Source organism: Saimiri boliviensis, chromosome 9, assembly GCF_048565385.1.
Source record: "Saimiri boliviensis isolate mSaiBol1 chromosome 9, mSaiBol1.pri, whole genome shotgun sequence".
In the NCBI taxonomy this organism is placed as follows: Eukaryota; Metazoa; Chordata; class Mammalia; order Primates; family Cebidae; genus Saimiri; species Saimiri boliviensis.
Window position 1 is genome coordinate 91,204,559 of NC_133457.1, and position 20,928 is coordinate 91,225,486.

The following is a 20,928-nucleotide window of genomic DNA, read 5'->3' on the forward strand; positions in this document are numbered from 1 at the left end:
AACTCCAAGGCACATAATCGTCAGATTCACCAGGGTTGAAATGAAGGAGAAAATACTAAGGGCAGCCAGAGAGAAAGGTCAGGTTACCCACAAAGGGAAGCCTATCAGACTTACAGCAGATCTCTCAGCAGAAACCCTACAAGCCAGAAGAGAGTGGGGGCCAATATTCAACATCCTTAAAGAAAAGAACTTTCAACCCAGAATTTCACATCCAGCCAAACTAAGCTTCACAAGTGAAGGAAAAATAAAGTTTTTTGTGAATAAGCAAGCTCTCAGAGATTTCATCACCACCAGGCCTGCTTTACAAGAGCTTCTGAAAGAACCACTACACATAGAAAGGAACAAACAGTATCAGCCTTTCTAAAAAAATTATCAAAAAGAGCATCAATATAATGAAGAATTTACATCAACTAATGGACAAAATAGCCAGCTAATGGCAGTATTAAACTCACATATATTATTATTAATTCTAAATTTAAATTGACTAAATCCCCCAATCCAAAGACAGGCAATTTGAATAAAAAACTAAATCCCATCAGTATGCTGCATCCAGACCCATCTCACATTCAAGGATACACAAAGACTCCAAACAAGGGATGGAGAAAGATTTACCAACCAAACAGAGAGCTAAAATAAATAAATAAAAAGCAGAAGTTACAATTAAGCAACAAAGATCAAAAGAAGCAAAGAAGGACATTATATAATGATAAAAGGATCAATGCAACAACAAGAAGAGCTAAAGATCCTAAATATATACGCACCCAATACAGGAATACGCAGACATACAAGACTTATAAAGAGACTTAGACTCCCACATAATAATAGTGGGAGACTTCAACATTCATATTAGACAGATCAATGAGACAGAAAATTAACAATGAGCTTTCTGCCCGTGGACGCCGCCGAAGAAGCATCGTTAAAGTCTCTCTTCTCCCTGCGATCATGTCTAAGTCAGAGTCTCCTAAAGAGCCGGAGCAGCTGAGGAAGCTCTTCATTGGAGGGTTGAGCTTTGAAACAACCGATGAGAGCCTGAGGAGCCATTTTGAGCAATGGGGAACGCTCACAGACTGTGTGGTAATGAGAGATCCAAACACCAAGCGCTCCAGGGGCTTTGGGTTCGTCACGTATGCAACTGTGGAGGAGGTGGATGCAGCCATGAATGCAAGGCCACACAAAGTGGATGGAAGAGTTGTGGAACCAAAGAGAGCTGTCTCAAGAGAAGATTCTCAAAGACCAGGTGCCCACTTAACTGTGAAAAAAATATTCGTTGGTGGCATTAAAGAAGACACTGAAGAACATCACCTAAGAGATTATTTTGAACAGTATGGAAAAATTGAAGTGATTGAAATCATGACTGACAGAGGCAGTGGCAAGAAAAGGGGCTTTGCCTTTGTAACCTTTGATGACCATGACTCCGTGGATAAGATTGTCATTCAGAAATACCATACTGTGAATGGACACAACTGTGAAGTTAGGAAAGCTCTGTCAAAGCAAGAGATGGCTAGTGCTTCATCCAGCCAAAGAGGTCGAAGTGGTTCTGGAAACTTTGGTGGTGGTCGTGGAGGTGGTTTCGGTGGGAATGACAACTTTGGTCGTGGAGGAAACTTCAGTGGTCGTGGTGGCTTTGGTGGCAGCCGTGGTGGTGGTGGATATGGTGGCAGTGGGGATGGCTATAACGGATTTGGTAATGATGGAGGCAATTTTGGAGGTGGTGGAAGCTACAATGATTTTGGCAGTTACAACAATCAGTCTTCAAATTTTGGACCCATGAAGGGAGGAAACTTTGGAGGCAGAAGCTCTGGCCCCTGTGGTGGTGGCGGCCAATACTTTGCCAAACCACGAAACCAAGGTGGCTATGGCGGTTCCAGTAGCAGCAGTAGCTATGGCAGTGGCAGAAGATTTTAATGAGGAAACAAAGCTTAGCAGGAGAGGAGAGCCAGAGAAGTGACAGGGAAGCTACAGGTTACAACAGATTTGTGAACTCAGCCAAGCACAGTGGTGGCAGGGCCTAGCTGCTACAAAGAAGACATGATTTAGACAAATACTCATGTGTATGGGCAAAAAACTCGAGGACTGTATTTGTGACTAATTGTATAACAGGTTATTTTAGTTTCTGTTCTGTGGAAAGTGTAAAGCATTCCAACAAAGGGTTTTAATGTAGATTTTTTTCTTTTTCTTTATCTTTTTTCTTTTTTTTTTTTTTTTGCATCCATGCTGTTGATTGCTAAATGTAATAGTCTGATTGTGACGCTGAATAAATGTCTTTTTTTTTTAAAAAAAAAAAAAAAAAGAAAATTAACAACGATATTCAGGACTTGAACTCAGATCTGGAACAAGTAAATGTAATTAACATTTATAGAACTCTCCACTTTAAATATACAAAATATACACTCTTATCAGTACCACATCATATCAACTTAGAAGTTTAAAAGAAATCTTGGTTGGCTCCTTGTTTGTTATTCTCTTCCCTCATTTTCTTTTATATCTCCATTATTAAGGACAATTGTAGGCATACCCATATTTAGATTGCATTCTAGCCCGGGCAATAAAGCAATACCCCCATCCTGTCTCCCTCTTCCTCTTTCTCTTTTTTCCTCTTCTTTATTCTTTTTCTTATTTAAAAAAAAGAAAAAAGAAAAAGAAAAAGAAAGAAAGAAAGAAAGAAACATTAAATTGGCCGGGCGCGGTGGCTCACGCCTGTAATCCCAGCACTTTGGGAGGCCGAGGCGGGTGGATCACGAGGTCAAGAGATCGAGACCATCCTGGTCAACATGGTGAAACCCTGTCTCTACTAAAAATACAAAAATTAGCTGGGCATGGTGGCACACGCCTGTAGTCCCAGCTATTAGGGAGGCTGAGGCAGGAGAATTGCTTGAACCCAGGAGGCGGAGGTTGCAGTGAGCCGAGATCGCGCCATTGCACTCCAGCCTGGGTAACAAGAGCGAAACTCCGTCTCTAACAAAACAAAACAAAACAAAAACATTAAATTTACTATCTTAATCATTTTTAAGTGTACAGTTCAGTAGTGTTAAATATATTCATTTTTAAGTGCGCAGTTCAGTAGAGTGAAACAGATCTTTAGAACTTCTTCATCTTGCAGAACTGAAACTCTATACTCATTAAACATTAATTCCCTCTCCCCCTTCCCCCAGAGGAAAATACTCTTTTTGAATCACCTCTATAAAGTAAATGGAGCATTCAGGATGTTTAAAGAACTCCCTAAAATAATCTCAAAATAGGGCCACTTCCAAAAAGAGCCAGTAAATCATTCAGGCTCTTAAGGGTGCAATTTTTTAAAATTCAACTCAAATTGCCTAAGTAGCAAAAAAGAATTTGAGGACTCCTGTACTAGAACAGTCCTCTATCCAGGACTCACATGATGACCAGGGCTAGTTTCTCTTTCTTCCCGACTTGACACTGTCTCCGGATGTGTCTTGTTCACACAGTGGCTGGGTGCAGCACCGGGGTTATGGGCTATGTAGGTCCCTACTCAATCACAGCCTTTTCTTCCTGGACCTTCCAGGAAGGAAACTTTTCATTCCTGGAAGTCGCCGCAGATGCATCCTCTGCTGGATCTGCTTGGGTTTCCTTCCCACCATGACCGAAGCAATGTCCTTGATGTCTTAAAGCAATCAGGGTCCATGTGAGAACTTGGGTGGGGGTTGATGCTCCCTTACTGCATTGCTGAGAATGGGTGAGCCAATAATTAACCAGGGCAAATTGGTTCCAGCTGGTAAAAGGGGAAATGGCTGCTAGGAAGATACTGTGATATCTTTATATGTTATATTACTCAATCATTCAGTATTCAGTGAGTTCCAGTTGCAAAATGATCATCTTGATGAATGTTTGGGATGTGGATCAAGCTGTCCCTGAATCAAAGTTTCTGGTGCCAATGGTTTATTAAGGAAGTGCTCCCAGGAGAAACCTGTAGGGGATGGAGTGACTGGCCTGTAAATTACACCTCCAGGCAAAGGACCTGGGCTATTGTCCTCCCATGCCAGTCTGGCTACTGGTCAGGGAGAAAGGGGAATTCAAAACTCTAGACACTTCCAGCTCTCCAAGCAGTCACTGAGGCTCCTGGGCCCAAGTTGCCAGCCATTCATGGCAAGCAGACAGGAGATGGGTGCACAAAGCTTGTCAGACTTTCACGAGTTGAGGCCGGCCTGGGCAACGTAGTGAGATTCCATCCCTAAAAAAAAAAAATACCAAAAATAATTTAAAAAAAAAAATGACAGGGCCTGGCACAGTGGCTCACACCTGTAATCCCAGCACTTTAAGAGGCTGAGGCAGGAGGATCACAAGAACAGGAGTTCGAGACCAGCCTGGCCACTATGGTGAAACGCCCCATCTCTACTAAAAATACAAAAAAAAATTAGCCAGACATGGTTATGCATGCCTGTAATCCTAGCTACTTGGGAGGCAGAGGTTGCAGTGAGCTGCGATCGTGCCACTGCACTCCAGCCTGGGCGACAGAGCAAGACTCCGTCTCAAAAAAAAAAAAAAAAAAAAAAAAAAAAAGTTGTGGGGGGGCTTCCATAGAATTCGCTACAAGGCATTACCAGAGATCTGGTGTGAAAGCTGGTGCCAGAATGGGTGGGCCAAGGTGGCTGGAAGAGCTGGAGAGGGGCCAAGGCTCGTACCTTGAAAAGAGCCACTGCCAAAAGGGCCCATGCAATGGCATAAACTGCAGACCTGGCACAGAGAAGACCTGGCCATGGGCCTGGGAGAACACAGCTGTCAAAAGAGAAGAGAAATGTGTGGTCTTGAGAGTGAAGAATGGAAAAACTTTTACTTTTTTTTTTTTTTTTTTTAAACAGGATCTTACTCTTTCAGCCAGCTGGAGTGCAGTAGTGTAATCTCAACTCACTGCAGCCTCAACCTCCCGGACTCAAGTGAGCCTCCGACCTCCACCTCCAGAGGAGCTGGGACTACAGGCATGCGACACAATGCCAACCTAATTTTTGTTTGTTTGTTTTTGTATTTGTAGAGACGGAGTTTTGGCATGTTGCCCAGAGTGGTCTCAAACTCCTGAGCTCAAGCGATTTGCCCACCTTGGCCCCCGAAAGTGCTGGGATTACAGGTATGTACCACCATGCCTGGCCTCCTCTACTCTCATATTCTGTAGCTGGGCCTGGGAGTTAAACTGTCAAAAGACAGATTAACAAAAGGAAAGTTTTATTTTGTGTACACGTAGGGACTTCATAGAAAAGAAGTGAAAACCTAAAGAAGTGGTTAGATTTGAGAGCTTATATGTCATTTTAACAAAGGGTGATAAATTGTGGAGAGACCAAAAAAATGGGTTTGGGCTTCTAGGGGATGTAAATTGTGGCAAAGTAAATGTAAGGGGGAAACTATAGATAGGTTAAATAAGGGTTATCTAATAAGGTTTGTTTATGCAGATTCATCTTGATACCATCTCCAGCGATAATGGTCTTAAGAGTTATTCTGCTCTTTCTGGGAGGCAGAGAAAGACACCTTTACAAACGAAAATTTATGTTCTGCTTTTAGGCAGAAATGGGAAAGGCAGCTGGGCGCGGTGGCTCAAGCCTGTAATCCCAGCACTTTGGGAGGCCGAGGCGGGTGGATCACGAGATCGAGAGATCGAGACCATCCTGGTCAACATCGTGAAACCCCGTCTCTACTAAAAATACAAAAAATTAGCTGGACATGGTGGCATGTGCCTGTAATCCCAGCTACTCCGGAGGCTGAGGCAGGAGAATTGCCTGAACCCAGGAGGCAGAGGTTGCGGTGAGCCGAGATCGCGCCATTGCACTCCAGCCTGGGTAACAAGAGCGAAACTCCGTCTCAAAAAAAAAAAAAAGAAAGAAATGGGAAAGGCAGTGATACGCTTTGGATGTGTGCCCCTCCAAATCTCATGCTGAAGTGTTGGAGGAGGGGCTCGGTGGGAGATGTTCGGGTCAGGGGGACAGATCCCCTATGAATGGCTTGGTGTCTTCTCATAGTAATGAGTGAGCTCGTGCTCTGAGTTTAGGCAAGATCTGGTTGGTCAAAAGTGTGGCACCTCCTCCAGCATTCCTTGTTCCCACCACCTGACATGCCTGCTCCTGCTTCACCTTCCACCACGAGTGGCAGCTCCCTGAGTCCTCACCAGAAGCTGAGCACTGGCTGGTACCACGCTTCCTGTACAGCCCACAGAGCCAAATACACTTCTTTTTTTTTTTTTTTTTTTTTTTTTTTGAGGTGGAGTCTAGCTTTGTCACCCAGGCTTAAGTGCCAGTGGTATGATCTTGGCTCACTGCAACCTCCGACTTTCAGATTCAAGTGATTCTCCTGCCTCAGCCTCCTGAGTAACTGGGATTACAGGCACACACCACCACACCAGGCAAATTTGTGTGTGTGTGTGTGTGTGTGTGGTTTTTTTTTTTTTCTTTTTTTGAGATGGAGTTTCGCTCTTGTTACCCAGGCTGGAGTGCAATGGCGCGATCTCAGCTCACTGCAACCTCTGCCTGCTGGGTTCAAGCAATTCTCCTGCCCTAGCCTCCCGAGTATCTGGGACTACAGGCATGCACACCATGCCCAGCTAATTTTTGTATTTTTAGTAGAGACAGGGTTTCACCATGTTGACCAGATAGTCTCGATCTCTTGACGTGGCTATCCACCCGCCTCGGCCTCCCAAAGTGCTGGTATTATAGATGTGAACCACCGCGCCCGGCCTGATTTTTGTGTTTTTAATAGAGATGAGGTTTCACCATGTTGGCCAGGCTGAACTGCTGACCTCATGATCCGCGTGCCTCAGCCTCCCAAAGTGCTGGGATTACCAGCGTGAGCCACTGTGCCCAGCCTATATCTGTATTCTTTATAAATTCCCAATTTCAGGTATTCCTGCAAATGCAGTAACACAGGCAGAGAGTTCTTCGTGTGTCTGCTGTTTCTTAATTGCCTTCAGTTCAAAATAATTCTTGTGCCAATGTGGCATATTTTGGAATCATTCTGATTCCCTTCAAGGAGGACAGCCTAAGAGTGAAGGGGAGAGAGAGGAAGCCGTGGTTCAGTCTCCTTGACTTTGTTGCCTCAACTCCCATGACCCAAGCCTTAGACTAGCCCTTGGGCTTTCCTATCTCTGGCCACTGAGCTGTCACCTCACATCACTGCTGGTCATCCAGGGCCCAGGCAGTCTCTCCAGTGCAGTCCCTGGTGCCAGGCCTTAGCCACACCCTGGCTCCAGCCCTGCCCTCCAGCAGCTCTGACCACACCCTGGCGTCCCAGCCAGTGGCACCAGGCCAGGATACACAGTGAAGTTCCGTCAGTGTGAGCCACCAAAGCCAACCCCCAGGGCAGGAAAAATGCGGACCCTCCAGGCCACTCCAACAAGGGCTCCCGGTGCCCACATCCTCTCTCACTGTCTTTGTGTGCTCCACCTTCAGGGCCTTCCTGGTCCTTTCCCACACCTGTGACTTTCAGGAGCATCTTTCTGGAGTTTCTGGAGCTGCTGTGTAAGCACTGGGACTTTATATTCACCAGGGTGATAGTGTGGGAGGAAGAAAGTCCACCTCTCTTAGATAGGAAGGATAACCCTGAGGTGTAATTGACACCCCACAGCTTCCCAAGGGACAAGGTTGAGACTAGAACTTTACGTGAAATCCCACCCTCGCTCAGTTTTCTCCTTTTCCCTGACCTGCTTCTCTCATTCCCTTACTGTTTCTCCTGGAAGTGCCTCCTTCATAATCTCTTGTACTTGAATCCTCACTTCAGAGTCTATTTCTGGGGAATCCAGCCTAAGTTACTATGCTGTTTGGCTTCTGTTTCTCAAGTCTTCAGTCTCCATAAGGAAGTTGGCACTAGATCCTCAGGCAACTTCAGGTTCATGTTCTTATAGTCTCGTGGCCGAAAAGGAAAAGCACTCTTTTCTACCAGCTCCAGGTAGAAAAATCCCACGGAGAATTCTTGGCCAACATGGGTAGTGTATCCTTCCCTGGAACTATCATCATGGTCAGGGAAATAGGGTCCTGCAGACTCCTCTAGAACTACACTGTTCAAAAGGGGCTGGACATGGAGGCTCATACTTGTTTGTAATCCCTGCTACTCTGGAGGCTGAGATCACTTGAGGCCAGGAGTTCAAGACCAGCCTGGACCACATAGTGAGGCCCCATTTCTACAAAAAATAGAAAAATTAGCGAGGCTTGGTGGTACACGCCTGTAGTCCTGGCTACTCAGGTGGCTGAGGTGGGAGCATCACTTGAGCCCAGGAGCTCAAGGCTGCAGTGAGTCATGATGGTGCCACTGCACTCCAGCCTGGGCGACAGTGTGAGACCCTATCTCGAACAAAAACTCAAAAAAGACTGGATGTGGCCAGGCGCGGTGGCTCATGCCTGTAATCCCAGCACTTTGGGAGGCCGAGGTGGGTGGATCACGAGATTGAGAGATCGAGACCATCCTGGTCAACATGGTGAAACCCCGTCTCTACTAAAAATACAAAAAATTAGCTGGGCATGGTGGCACGTTCCTGTAATCCCAGCTACTCGGGAGGCTGAGGCAGGAGAATTGTCTGAACCCAGGAGGCGGAGGTTGCGGTGAGCCGAGATTGCGCCATTGCACTCCAGCCTGGGTAACGAGAGCGAAACTGTCTCAAAAAAAAAAAAAAAAAAAAAAAAAAAAGACTGGATGTGGTGGCTCACACCTGTAATCCCAGCACTTTGGGAGGCTGAAGCAGGTGGATCACTTGAGACCAGGAGTTCAAAACCAGCCTAGCTAACATGGCAAAACCCCATCTCTACTAACAATGCAAAAATTAGCTAGGTGTGGTGGCACACGCCTGTAATTCCAGCTACTCAGGAGACTAAGGCATGAGAATCACTCAAACCCAGGAGGCAGAGGTGGCAATGAGCTGAGATCACACCACTGCACTCCAGCCTGGGTGACAAAGTGACACTCTGTTTCCAAAAATAAAAGAAGACATTTTTCTGCTTTCTTTATAGCTTTCTCTAAATGCACATATTAATGTCTATATTCACCTTGCTATATTTGTATCACTATAATATAAATCTATGTACCCTCATATGAATATTCATGCCCCCATCTTTCTCTAGCTTCCCATCCCTATAGGTCCATGCCCAGTCCTGCATCTGTCTGTCTTTGTGTGTGCCTGATTGGCCGTGCCCTGCTTGAGGCCCCATATAGCCCAGGGATGCTGAGCTGAGGCATTCACTAATGACTAGAGTCAAAGGTATCCCTACTGCCAAGCTTTACCATCATATCTGGTGCTTCTAAGGACATGATCAGCTGACTTTTGAGTATTGAGTACCGCCGGACAACCATTCCATTGCCATTCACCTGGAAATGGGGCATTGTTAGCTCCTAGAAAATAAGAAAAAACAAACAGAACATCTTCTACATCTTCTGAGATGATTTCTTTTATTCTGCCACATTTGCTTCGGAGCAACCAAAAAAAAGTTAGGAGTGGTGCCTGTGGTCCCAGCTATTCGAGAGGCTGAGATGGGAGAATCATTTGAGCCAGGGGGGCGGAGATTGAGGCTGTGGTGATTACTCCAGCCTGGGCAACAGCGAAACCCTGTCTCAAAAAGAAAAATAAAGAACCAACCAGCAAACAAAATCTGCCAGGTTATTTGCACAGGGTGAACAAAAATCCTTTTATGCAAATATTTGTTAGGTCTTCACCGTCTGAATAATTAAATACTACTTTCCACTTACACATGAATTAGTGGAACCACTGTAGTGGAAGGAGGCCACCTGTCACCTGCCACAGCCCTTAGCTCATCTGAAGGAGGAGGATGGCGGAGTAGGTAAGCTGGGCAGTGCTTTCTCACCAGTAAGACTCCTGGGTGATCAAGACGTCTTCCGGGGTCTCTTCCTGGCTTAGTCACTCTTCCAGTTATCTATTTCTGCTTTACAAATTGCCCCAACACTTCATGCCTGGACAATTGATTTTGTGTCTTATGGTTCTGTGAGTTCACTGGGCTACGCGCAGCAGTTCTCACTTGGGATCTCTCAGGTGATCGTTGTCAGATGTGGTTAGTGCTACAGTTAGCACAGGACTTAATTGGATCCAATGCAAGAAGTCTCATTTACGTGGCTGGTAGGTGATGCTAATTGTCTGCTGAGCACTCAGCTGGGACGGTCAACTGGAGAGTTTATGCATGGCCTTTCCAGGTGGCTTGGGAGCCCACTTAGTATGGGGACTGGGGTCTGAGAAGGAGTGTCTTGAGAGCAAAGTTCTAAGAGAGCCAGATGAGACCTGCAAGACTTCTTTTTTTTTTTTTTTTTTTGGAGACGGAGTTTCGCTCTTGTTACCCAGACTGGAGTGCAATGGCACGATCTTGGCTCACCGCAACCTCCGCCTCCTGGGTTCAGGCAATTCTCCTGCCTCAGCCTCCGGAGTAGCTGGGATTACAGGCACGCGCCACCATGCCCAGCTAATTTTTTAAAATATATTTTTAGTAGAGACGGGGTTTCACCATGTTGACCAGAACGGTCTCAATCTCTTGACCTTGTGATCCACCCGCCTCGGCCTCCCAAAGTGCTGGGATTACAGGCGTGAGCCACTGCGCCCAGCCGAGACCTGCAAGACCTCTTAACGCTGTGCCCTGGAAGACACAAGATATCCCTTCCACTAGGGGATATCTGGTCACTAAGGCCAGCCCCAATTCAAAGAAAAGGGAATTTGCTGGGTGCAGTGGCTCACATCTGTAATCCCAGCACTTTGGGAGGCCAAGGAGGGCAGATCACTTGAGACCAGGAGTTCAAGGTTAGCCTCTGCCCAACATGGTGAAACCCTGTCTGTACTAAAAATGCAAACAAGCATTAGCCAGATGTGGTGGTGCATGCAAGTAATCCCAGCCACCTGGGTGGCTGAGGCATAAGAATTGCTTGAACCCTGGAGGCGGAGGTTGCATTGAACTGAGACAGTGCCACTGTACTCCAGCCTAGGTGAGAGAAGGAGACTTTCTCTCGGAAAGAAAGGAAAGGAGGCCGGGCGTGGTGGCTCACGCCTGTAATCCCAACACTTTGGGAGGCCGAGGTGGGTGGATCACAAGGTCAAGAGATCGAGACCATCCTGGCCAACATGGTGAAACCTCGTCTCTACTAAAAATACAAAAATTAGCCAGGTGTTTGGCATGCGCCTGTAGTCCCAGCTACTTGGGAAGTTGAGGCGGAAGAATCGCTTGAACCCAGGAGGCAGAGGTTGCAGTTAGCGGAGACTGCGCCACTGGGCTCCAGCCTGGTAAGTCTTGGTCTCAAAAAGAAAAAAGAAAGGAAAGGAAAAGAAAAAAAAAGAAGAGATGAAAGGAGGGGGGAGGGCAGGAAGGGAAAGGGGAGGGAAGGGGAAGAGGAGGGGAAAGGGGGAGGAGAGAAGGGGAAGGGAGAGGGAAGAGGAAAGGGGGAGGGAAGGGGATGGGGAGGGGGAGAAGGGGAGGGGGGAGGGAAGAGGAAAGGGGGAGGGAAGGGGAAGGGGAGGGGGAGAAGGGGAGGGGGAGGGAAGGGGGGAAAGGGGAGGAGGGGAGAGGACTTAAATTCTACCCCTCGAAATGAGTTGCAACATTCATCTATGGGGAAGGAAGGAAATGCTGGTGTCTGCCCTCTTCAGAGATAGTTTACCTTGGTCACTTATGAGTGACAGATCACAAGCAACCATGCAATGAACAGGTAGAACTTGAGCTCCTGCCTCACTCAGGCCTGCAGGAGGTGTTGGGCACCAAAATGCATAAGATGCGGTTTCTTGACAGGATTTTTTGAGGGTTGAAGAGGTAAGAATGATACAGGCAAAACTTTTGGTGGAATTCAGAAGGGTTATTTCTTTGTCAGAGTCTTGGAGCCACCTCACAGGAACAAAATAAAGCTGACCACAGACACCTACCAGCATCCTGTGGGACATGATGGGAAGTGTCAGTGGGAGGAGTCCCAAAGGAAGACTCAGCTCAAGGCTTCCAGAAGGAAAAGGAACTCAGGCGTCACTACCTGACTGAGGTTGGTACCTCTAATTTGAGATAAGTATCTTAAAAGGGCTAAACTGAAAATATCCTAGGAGTAAGTACTTCAGCATGAAAATGACCCTGACTGTAAAATGCAGCAGAGAGCTTCCCCTACTAAGAGCAGGATGTGTGGAGGGAATGCTTTATATGCCTAGAAGAGCAGGCAAAAGGAATTCCAGCTGTCCTCTACCCCCATGCAACTCCTCCTGTGAATGGTGAGAATGGTCCAGACCACTCCCCATGGCCTGCATGCCTGTTCCTGAGAGCAGGAGGATTCCTGTTCCCTTCATACTATCCTTGGTACTGAGAGCAATGCTGAAGAGAGTGAGATGCTCGTATTCTCACAAAGGGACTGCAGGATGGTACAGACGGCTGGATGTCCAGTACTACATCCATTCTCCTCTTTTTCCTTGGTAATAGAACCACTGAACCTTAGCTGGATGAGTAATGAAACCGCTGGATGAGTAATGAAACCACTGGATAGCCGGGCATGGTGTCGCATGCCTGTAGTCCCAGCTATTTGGGAGGCTGAGGTGGGAGGATCGCTTGAGCCAAGGAGTTCTGAGCTGTAGTGCGCTATGCCAATCGGGCGTCCACACTACATTCGGCATCAATATGGTGACATTCCGGGAGTGGGAGACCACCAGGTTGCCTAAGGAGGGGTGAACCGGCCCAGGTAGGAAACGAAGCAGGTCAAAATTTCTGTGCTGATCAGCAGTGGGATCGCTCCCGTGAATAGCCACTGCACTCCAGCCTGGGCAACAAACAGAGTGAGACCCTGTCTTTAAAAAAAAAAAAAAAAAAAAAAAGCCGGGGGGAGAGGCCTGGTGGCTCACACCTGTAATCCCAGCACTTTGGGAGGCTGAGGCAGGCAAATCATGAGGTCATGAGTTCGAGACCAGCCTGACCAACATAGTGAAACCCTGTCTCTCTCTTTTTTTTTTTTAAGAATAAAGAAGAGGAAGAAAGAGAAAGAGGAAGAGGGAGAGAGGATGGGGGTATTGCTTTATTACCTGGGCTAGAATGCAATCTAAATAGGGGTATGCCTATAATTGTCCTATAATGGAGACATAAAAGAAAATGAGGGAAGAGAATAACAAACAAGGAGCCAACCAACATTTCGTTTAAACTTCTAAGTTGATATGATGTGGTACTGATAAGAGTGTATATTCTTTGTATTTAAAGTGGAGAGTTCTATAAATGTTAATTACGTTTACTTGTTCCAGATGTGAGTTCATGTCCTGGATATTGTTGTTAATTTTCTGTCTCATTGATCTGTCTAATATTAATGTTGAAGTCTCCCACTATTATTGTGTGGGAGTCTAAGTCTCTTTATTAGTCTTGTATGTCTGGGTATTCCTGTATTGGGTGCGTATATATTTAGGATCTTTAACTCTTCTTGTTGTTGCATTGATCCTTTTATCATTATATAATGTCCTTCTTTGCTTCTTTTAATCTTTGTTGCTTTAACGACTATTTTATCAGAGGCAAAAATTGTAATTTCTGCTTTTTATTTATTTATTTTAGCTCTCCATTTGGTTGGTAAATCTTTCTCCATCCCTTGTTTTGAGTCTTTGTGTATCCTTAAATGTGAGATGGGTCTGGATGCAGCATACTGATGGGTTTTAGATTTTTATTCAAATTGGCTGTCTGTCTTTGGATTGGGGGATTTAGTCGATTTAAATTTAGAATTAATAATGACATATGTGAGTTTAATACTGCCATTTAATATTAGCTGGCTATTTTTCCCATTAGTTGATGTAAATTCTTCATTTTATTGATGCTCTTTTTAGTATTTTTTAGAAAGGCTGATACTGTTTGTTCCTTTCTATGTGTAGTGGTTCTTTCGGAAGCTCTTGTAAAGCAGGTCTGGTGGTGATGAAATCTCTGAGTGCTTGTTTATTCAGAAAAAACTTTATTTTTCCTTCACTTATGAAGCTTAGTTTGGCTGGATATGAAATTCTGGGTTGAGGGCCGGGCGCGGTGGCTCAAGTCTGTAATCCCAGCACTTTGGGAGGCCGAGGCGGGTGGATCACGAGGTCAAGAGATCGAGACCATCCTGGTCAACATGGTGAAACCCCGTCTCTACTAAAAATACAAAAAATTAGCTGGGCATGGTGATGCGTGCCTGTAATCCCAGCTACTCAGGAGGCTGAGGCAGGAGAATTGCCTGAACCCAGGAGGCGGAGGTTGCGGTGAGCCGAGATCGCGCCATTGCACTCCAGCCTGGGTAACAAGAGCGAAACTCCGTCTCCAAAAAAAAAAAAAAAAAAAGAAATTCTGGGTTGAAAGTTCTTTTCTTTAAGGATGTTGAATATTGGTCCCCACTCTCTTCTGGCTTGTAGGGTTTCTGCTGAGAGATCTGCTGTAAGTCTGATAGGCTTCCCTTTGTGGATAACTTGACCTTCTCTCTGGCTGCCCTTAGTATTTTCTCCTTCATTTCAACCCTGGTGAATCTGACGATTATGTGCCTTGCAGTTGCTCTTCTTGAGGAATATCTCTGTGGTGTTCTCTGTATTACCTGGAGTTGAATATTATCCTGCCTTACTAGGTTGGGAAAATTTTCCTGAATAATATCCTGAAGCATATTTTCCAGCTTGGATTCATTCTCTTCATTACATTCAGGTACACCTATCAAGTGTAGATTAGGTCTTTTCACATAGTCCCATATTTCTTGGAGACTTTGCTCGTTCGTTTTTATCCTTTTTTCTCTAATCTTGTCTTCTTGTTTTATTTCATTGAGTTGGTCTTCAACCTCTGATATCCTTTCTTCTGCTTGATCAATTCGGCTGTTAAAACTTGTGCATACTAGCGGGCCGGGCGCGGTGGCTCAAGCCTGTAATCCCAGCACTTTGGGAGGCCGAGGCGGGTGGATCACAAGGTCAAGAGATCGAGACCATCCTGGTCAACATGGTGAAACCCCGTCTCTACTAAAAATACAAAAATTAGCTGGGCATGGTGGCGCATGTCTGTAATCCCAGCTACTCAGGAGGCTGAGGCAGGAGAATTGCCTGAACCCAGGAGGCGGAGGTTGCGGTGAGCTGAGATCGCGCCATTGCACTTCAGCCTGGGTAACAAAAGCGAAACTCCGTCTCAAAAAAAAAAAAAAAAAAAAAACTTGTGCATACTTCACTTAGTTCTCGTATTGTGTTTTTCAGCTCCATCAATTCACTTATATTCCTCTCTAAATTGTGTATTCTTGTTAACATTTCGTCAAACCTTTTTTTAAAGTTCTTTGTTTCTTTAGATTGAGTTAGAACAAGTTCTTTTAATTCACAGAAGTTTCTCATTATCCACATTTTGAAGCCTGCTTCTGTAATTGGAACACACTCGTTCTCCATCAAGCCTTGTTCCGTTGCTGATGAGGAACTGTGATCCCCTGCTGAGGGAGAGGCGTTCTGATCTTGGGTATTCTCAGCCGTTTTTGGCTGTTTTCTTCCCTTCGTTATAAATTTATCCATCTGTGGTCTTTGTATTTACCGTCTTTGTACTTGGGTTTCTGAGTGGACGTCCAACTTATTGATTCTCAGGGCCGAAATCTGAGCAACCCACTGCGCCGAGTAAATCAGCAGCGTTAAGATTGATGGTGCTTTTCTGACTCTGCACCAAGAACCGACGCTCCAAGGCGCCGGCAAAACCGCCTCGCCGGTCACAAGAGTCGCACTGGCAACCCGTGGGGCTCCTCCGCTGGGACTCTCCTGATGCGTGAGCAACAAGAATTCATGTGAAGTTGTGGCGTCCTCTCCGTTCTTTGCGCTTTCACTGGGAGCTACAATCCCGAGCTGCTAGTGATCAGCCATCTTGGATCTCTCTCCTCGTGAAACCCTGTCTCTACTAAAAATACAAAAATTGGCCAGATGTGGTGGCATGCACCTGTAGTCCCAGCTACTCTGGAGGCTGAGGCAAGAGAATCACTTGAACCCAGGAGGTAGTGGTTGCAGTGAGCCAAGATGGCGCCATTGCACTCCAGCCTAGGTGACAGAGCAAGACTTTGTTTTTGTTTTTGTTTTTGTTTAAATCACCTGGACAAAAGAGGGAAAAAGAAAAAAAAGAAAAGATAGGAGCCTAAACACTGTTGACATTGTGGCACATTCATCTGCAGCATGGTCGGCAGTGTCAGGACACCTGACATGTTTCCACTGCAGAAACCGCACGGGTTTCCCTATCACCACTGAAGCTTGCTTAGCCTATGTTGAGTAGTCTGGACAGACTGGGGCTTTAGTTCCCCAAGGACAACCCTCAACCAATGAGTGCCAGGAATCAGTGGGTAACTGCCCACCTGTTTTCCCACATCTCACTAGATAATTCTGAAGCATCTTCTACTCAACTCTGCAGAGGGTCTCACCAGTACGAGCCTGGTGCCCCCAGCGATAATCTGGACTTCAAGGCACCCTTCCTTGGCTTTCCACCCTGCCTGTTCTCACTTCTCCACTACTTGGAATCCTTTCCAAACTACCCATACTTGGAATCTACTTTTACATAAACCCAAGCTAAGACGGTGGAACATTGCTTCATTTTGAAGTCAGTGAGCAATTAGAAACTTGAACGGTGGTTGGATGTGTGTGGATTGGCAGCTGAGGACTCCAGAGGTGGGGTCGGAGATGAAACAGCTGAATGGGGAGATGAATACACTCATGTCTGCGAGGGATGATGAGAGTTAACCTGGGTCAGTGAAGTTCTGTGTCACTCGAGAGACATTCAAGGATGACCTTGTGAATCACAGGTGTGAGTAACCAGAAGGAGGATACTTGGGTATGTTTGGGGTTTTGACTTTTGTTTTGTTTTCGTTTTTGCTTTTTATTGCATTTTAGGTTTTGGGGTACATGTGAAGAACATTTAAGATTGTTGCATAGGTACACACATGGCAGTGTGATTTGCTGCCTTCCTCCCCATCACCTATATCTGGCATTTCTCCCCATGCTATGTCTCCCCAACTCCCCACCCCCCGCTGTCCCTCCCCTATTTCCCCTGACAGACCCCAGTGTGTGATGCTCCCCTCCCTGTGTCCATGTGTTTTCATTGTTCAACACCCACCTATGAGTGAGAATATGCAGTGTTTGATTTTCTATTCTTGTGTCAGTTTGCTGAGATTGATGGTTTCCAGGTTTTATCCATGTCCCTACAAAGGACACGAACTCATCGTTTTTGATGGCTGCATAGTAATCCATGGTGTATATGTGCCACATTTTCCCTGCCTCGTCTATCATCGAGGGGCATTTGGGTTGGTTCCAAGTCTTTGCTATTGTAAACAGTGCTGCAATGAACATTCATGTGCATGTGTCCTTTTAGTAGAATGATTTATAATCCTTTGGGTATATACCCAGTAATGGGATTGCTGGGTCAAATGGAATTTCTATTTCTAGGTGCTTGAGGAATCGTCACACTGTCTTCCAAAATGGTTGAACTAATTTACACTCCCTCCAACAGTGTAAGAGTGTTCCTATTTCTCCACATCCTCTCCAGCATCTGTTGTCTCCAGATTTTTTAATGATCGCCATTCTAACTGGTGTGAGATGGTATCTCAATGTAGTTTTGATTTGTATTTCTCTAATAATCAGTGATGATGAGCATTTTTTCATATGTTTATTGGCCTCCTGTATGTCTTCTTTTGTAAAGTGTCTGTTTATATCCTTCGCCCACTTTTGAATGGACTTGTTTGTTTTTTTCTTGTAAATCTGTTTTGGTTCTTTGTAGATTCTGGATATTAGCCCTTTGTCAGATGGGTAGACTGCAAAAAGTTTTTCCCATTCTGTTAGTTACTGATTCACTCTAATGATAGTTTCTTTTGCTTTGCAGAAGCTGTGGAGTTTGATTAGGTCCCATTTTCTATTTTGGCATTTTGGTCATGAAGTCCTTGCCAATGCCTATGTCCTGAATGGTTTTGCCTAGATTTTCTTCTAGGGTTTTTATAGTGTTAGGTCTTATGTTTAACTCTTTAATCCATCTGGAGTTAATTTTAGTGTAAGGTGTCAGGAAGGGGTCCAGTTTCTGCTTTCTGCACATGGCTAGCCAGTTTTCCCAGCTGTTTTGTTTTGCTGGAGTTTCTCTCACTCTGTCGCCCAGGCTGGAGAGCAGTGGTGTGATCTCAGCTCATTGCAACCTCTACCCCCCGAGTTCAAGGGATTCTCCTACCTCAGCCTCCTGAGTAGCTGGGACTACGGGCATATGCCACCAAGCCAGGCTAATTTTTGTGTATTTTTAATAGAGATTGGGTTTCATCATGTTGGCCAGGCTAGTCTCAAACTCCTGACCTCAAGTGACCCGCCCACCTTGGCCTCCCAAAGTGCTGGGATTACAGGTGCAGGCTACCGCGCCCAGCCGACATTTTTGTTTTTAAAGAAATATTCCCTCTCCTCTACTCCCTAGTTTTGCCTTTTCTGAGATGCTGGAGAACTCTAGGAGGACAAAGACGTCCTTCATGTCTACCATCAGGGGAAGGGAGCATCCTCCAAAGAAGAGTGACTGACCCTGATCAGCGGGCAGAGAAGCCCAAGGCCAGGCCCCGGGATGCATAAAGTCAGTCCCAGCCTGGTCCAGAAGGAGGCATGCCAATGTAGCAATGATGCATCACCCACATGGTTTACTGGCTTGACTGACCTGACCATGACTGAGCAAGGCTGTGAGGTTTCCCAGTCTGGGCCAATATGGGTGTGTGGGTAGAATACAGCCAGCATGGGGAGGTGAAGGCCTGAGAAGCAGACCAAAGTTGGGAACTTGTGGCCTCCTTCCACATCGCCGCAGCCCCTCTCCACCCTTCCCCACATCAGCCCCTTCGTCCCTGGTCATCCCAGGGAGGGGGGTCTCCAGTGCAGCTCACCCCTAATCATGGTGTTACTCAACCCCAGGACAGCTCCAATCTGACCTACAGTGGTGATGTTTGGCATGGTGGGGGCGTGATCCCTACTACATATCACCAGTGAGTCACAGCCCTTTGGTCCAGTCTGTGGACTGGTCACTTCCTGTTCTTCATATGAGCTCCCACAGGACCTGAGCTCTGTCCCAGGGCCCAGGCATTAGAAAGGCCCTGGCCTTAACTCAGTTGTCTCAGAGGCATCACACATGTGTCCAGGACATGTGAGAAGCTGCTGGTGGTGAGGAGTGAAGGGTGGTAGGGGCCTCTGCTCTGGCCCCCTGGCTTCCTACAAGCCAGGAAAACAGGCCCCACTTATGGCCACTTCTACCCTGCTCAAAAGCTTCAAAGAGATCATTAGAGCGACTGTGCTGCCCATAACAACAAGGGCCATTGGTGAAAACAAGCAGCTCAGGGAGGGGGATCACGGAAATCACAGAAACAAGATTTCTCTGTTTTCATCCCCCGAGATCATCAGTGCCCCTGCTCCTGACAATGGATCACCTCTCAGCCAACATCTGAGTCTATGGTGTCCCTTCCTAGAGTCAGAGTTCATGACACTCATGAATTATTTCAATGTGTTGGGAAGTTAGTCTTTTTCATTTTTTAAGATATGTCGTCATCAGGTGTAGTGGCTCATATCTGTAATCCCAGCACTTTGGGAGGCCGAGGTGGGAGGATCACCTGAGGTCATGAGTTTGAGACAAGCCTGGCCAACATGGCAAAACCCTGTCTCTACTAAAAATACAAAAATTAGCTAGGTGTGGTGGCAGGCGCCTGTAATCCCAGCTACTCGGGAGGCTGAGGCAGGAGAATTGCTTGAACCTGGGAAGCAGAGGTTGCAGTGAGCCGAGATTGTGCCATTGCACTCCAGCCTAAGTGAAAGAGCGAAATTCCATCTCAAAAAAAAAAAAAGAGAGATGGGGTCTTGCCATGTTGCCCAGGCTGGACTCAAACTCTTGAGCTCAGTAATCTTTCCCACCTCTGCCTCCCAAAGTGCCGGGATCACAGGTGTGAACCACCACACCTGGCTGAGGAAGTTAGTCTTCATAATGAGACTAAATCCGCTTTCCTATATTTTTCATCTTTTCATGTGTTTATTGGATATTTGCATTTCATTCATGAAAAAAAATGATATCTTTTCGTTTTCTGCTTTTTTAAAATAGAGATGAGGTCTCACTTTGTTGGCCCGGGCTGGTCTTAAACTCCTGAGCTCAAGTGATCCTCACACCTTGGCCTCCCAAAGTGCTGGGATTACAGGCATGAGACAAGGTGTCCGGCCCTAATTTTTGTATTTTTAGTATAGACGAAGTTTCACCATGTTAGCTAGGCTGGTCTGGACTCCTGACCTCAGGTGATCTACCTGCTCTCAGCCTCCCAAAGTGCTGGGATTATAGACGTGCGCCACCACGCCCAGCCAGTCTTTCTCGTTTTGTTATCTGTGCATCTGTGAGTATGCATTTTCCCAAGTACCACTTTGGCCACATTTTCCAGATTTTGACATGCAGCTCTCTAATTATTTTTTATTTATAGGTTGTAATTTGTTGTTTTTCTTTTTTCTTTTTTTTTTTTTTTGCCCGGGCTGGAATGCAGTGGAGTAATCTCAGCTCTCTGCAACCTCCAACTCCCAGGTTCAAGCGATTCTCCTGCCTCAGCCTCCCAAGTAGCCGAGACTACAGGCGCCTGCCACCACGCCTGGCTAATTTTTTATATTTTTCATAGAGACATGGTTTCACTATGTTGGCCAGGCTGGTCTCAAACACCTGACTTTGTGATCCGCCTGCCTTGGCCTCCCAAAGTGCTGGAATTACAGACGTGAGCCACGGCACCTGGCCCTTTTTTGGCTTTTTCTTATAAATTCCATTTCATCGTGGTCAGAGAGTTCACATGTATGTGTACACCTGTATGCATGTACACTTGTATGACTTTTCACTTTTCTGTAACTTTAATCCACCTGTCTTAGGTCTATTCTCTGATCCCCCTCAAAGAAAGCTTAGTTCCTTTTTCACAGGATGTGCCATTAAATATTTCATAGCAGGCCAGGCATGGTGGCTCACACCTGTAATCTCAGCCCTCTGAGAGGCCAAGGTGGGTAGATCACGTGAGGTCAGGAGTTCAAGACCAGCCTGG

The 20,928-nt window shown here is 46.0% G+C and overlaps 1 protein-coding gene across 1 annotated transcript; it reads left to right on the plus strand.

The window, feature by feature from the left end:
* Positions 1-866: 866 nt before the first annotated feature.
* On the plus strand, positions 867-2,177 carry LOC120367874 (heterogeneous nuclear ribonucleoprotein A1-like). Its single transcript, XM_039479364.2, has one exon. It carries the CDS (start codon positions 943-945, stop codon positions 1,903-1,905), a length of 963 nt encoding a protein of 320 aa, XP_039335298.1. The 5' UTR covers positions 867-942; the 3' UTR covers positions 1,906-2,177.
* The last annotated feature ends 18,751 nt before the right edge of the window (positions 2,178-20,928 follow it).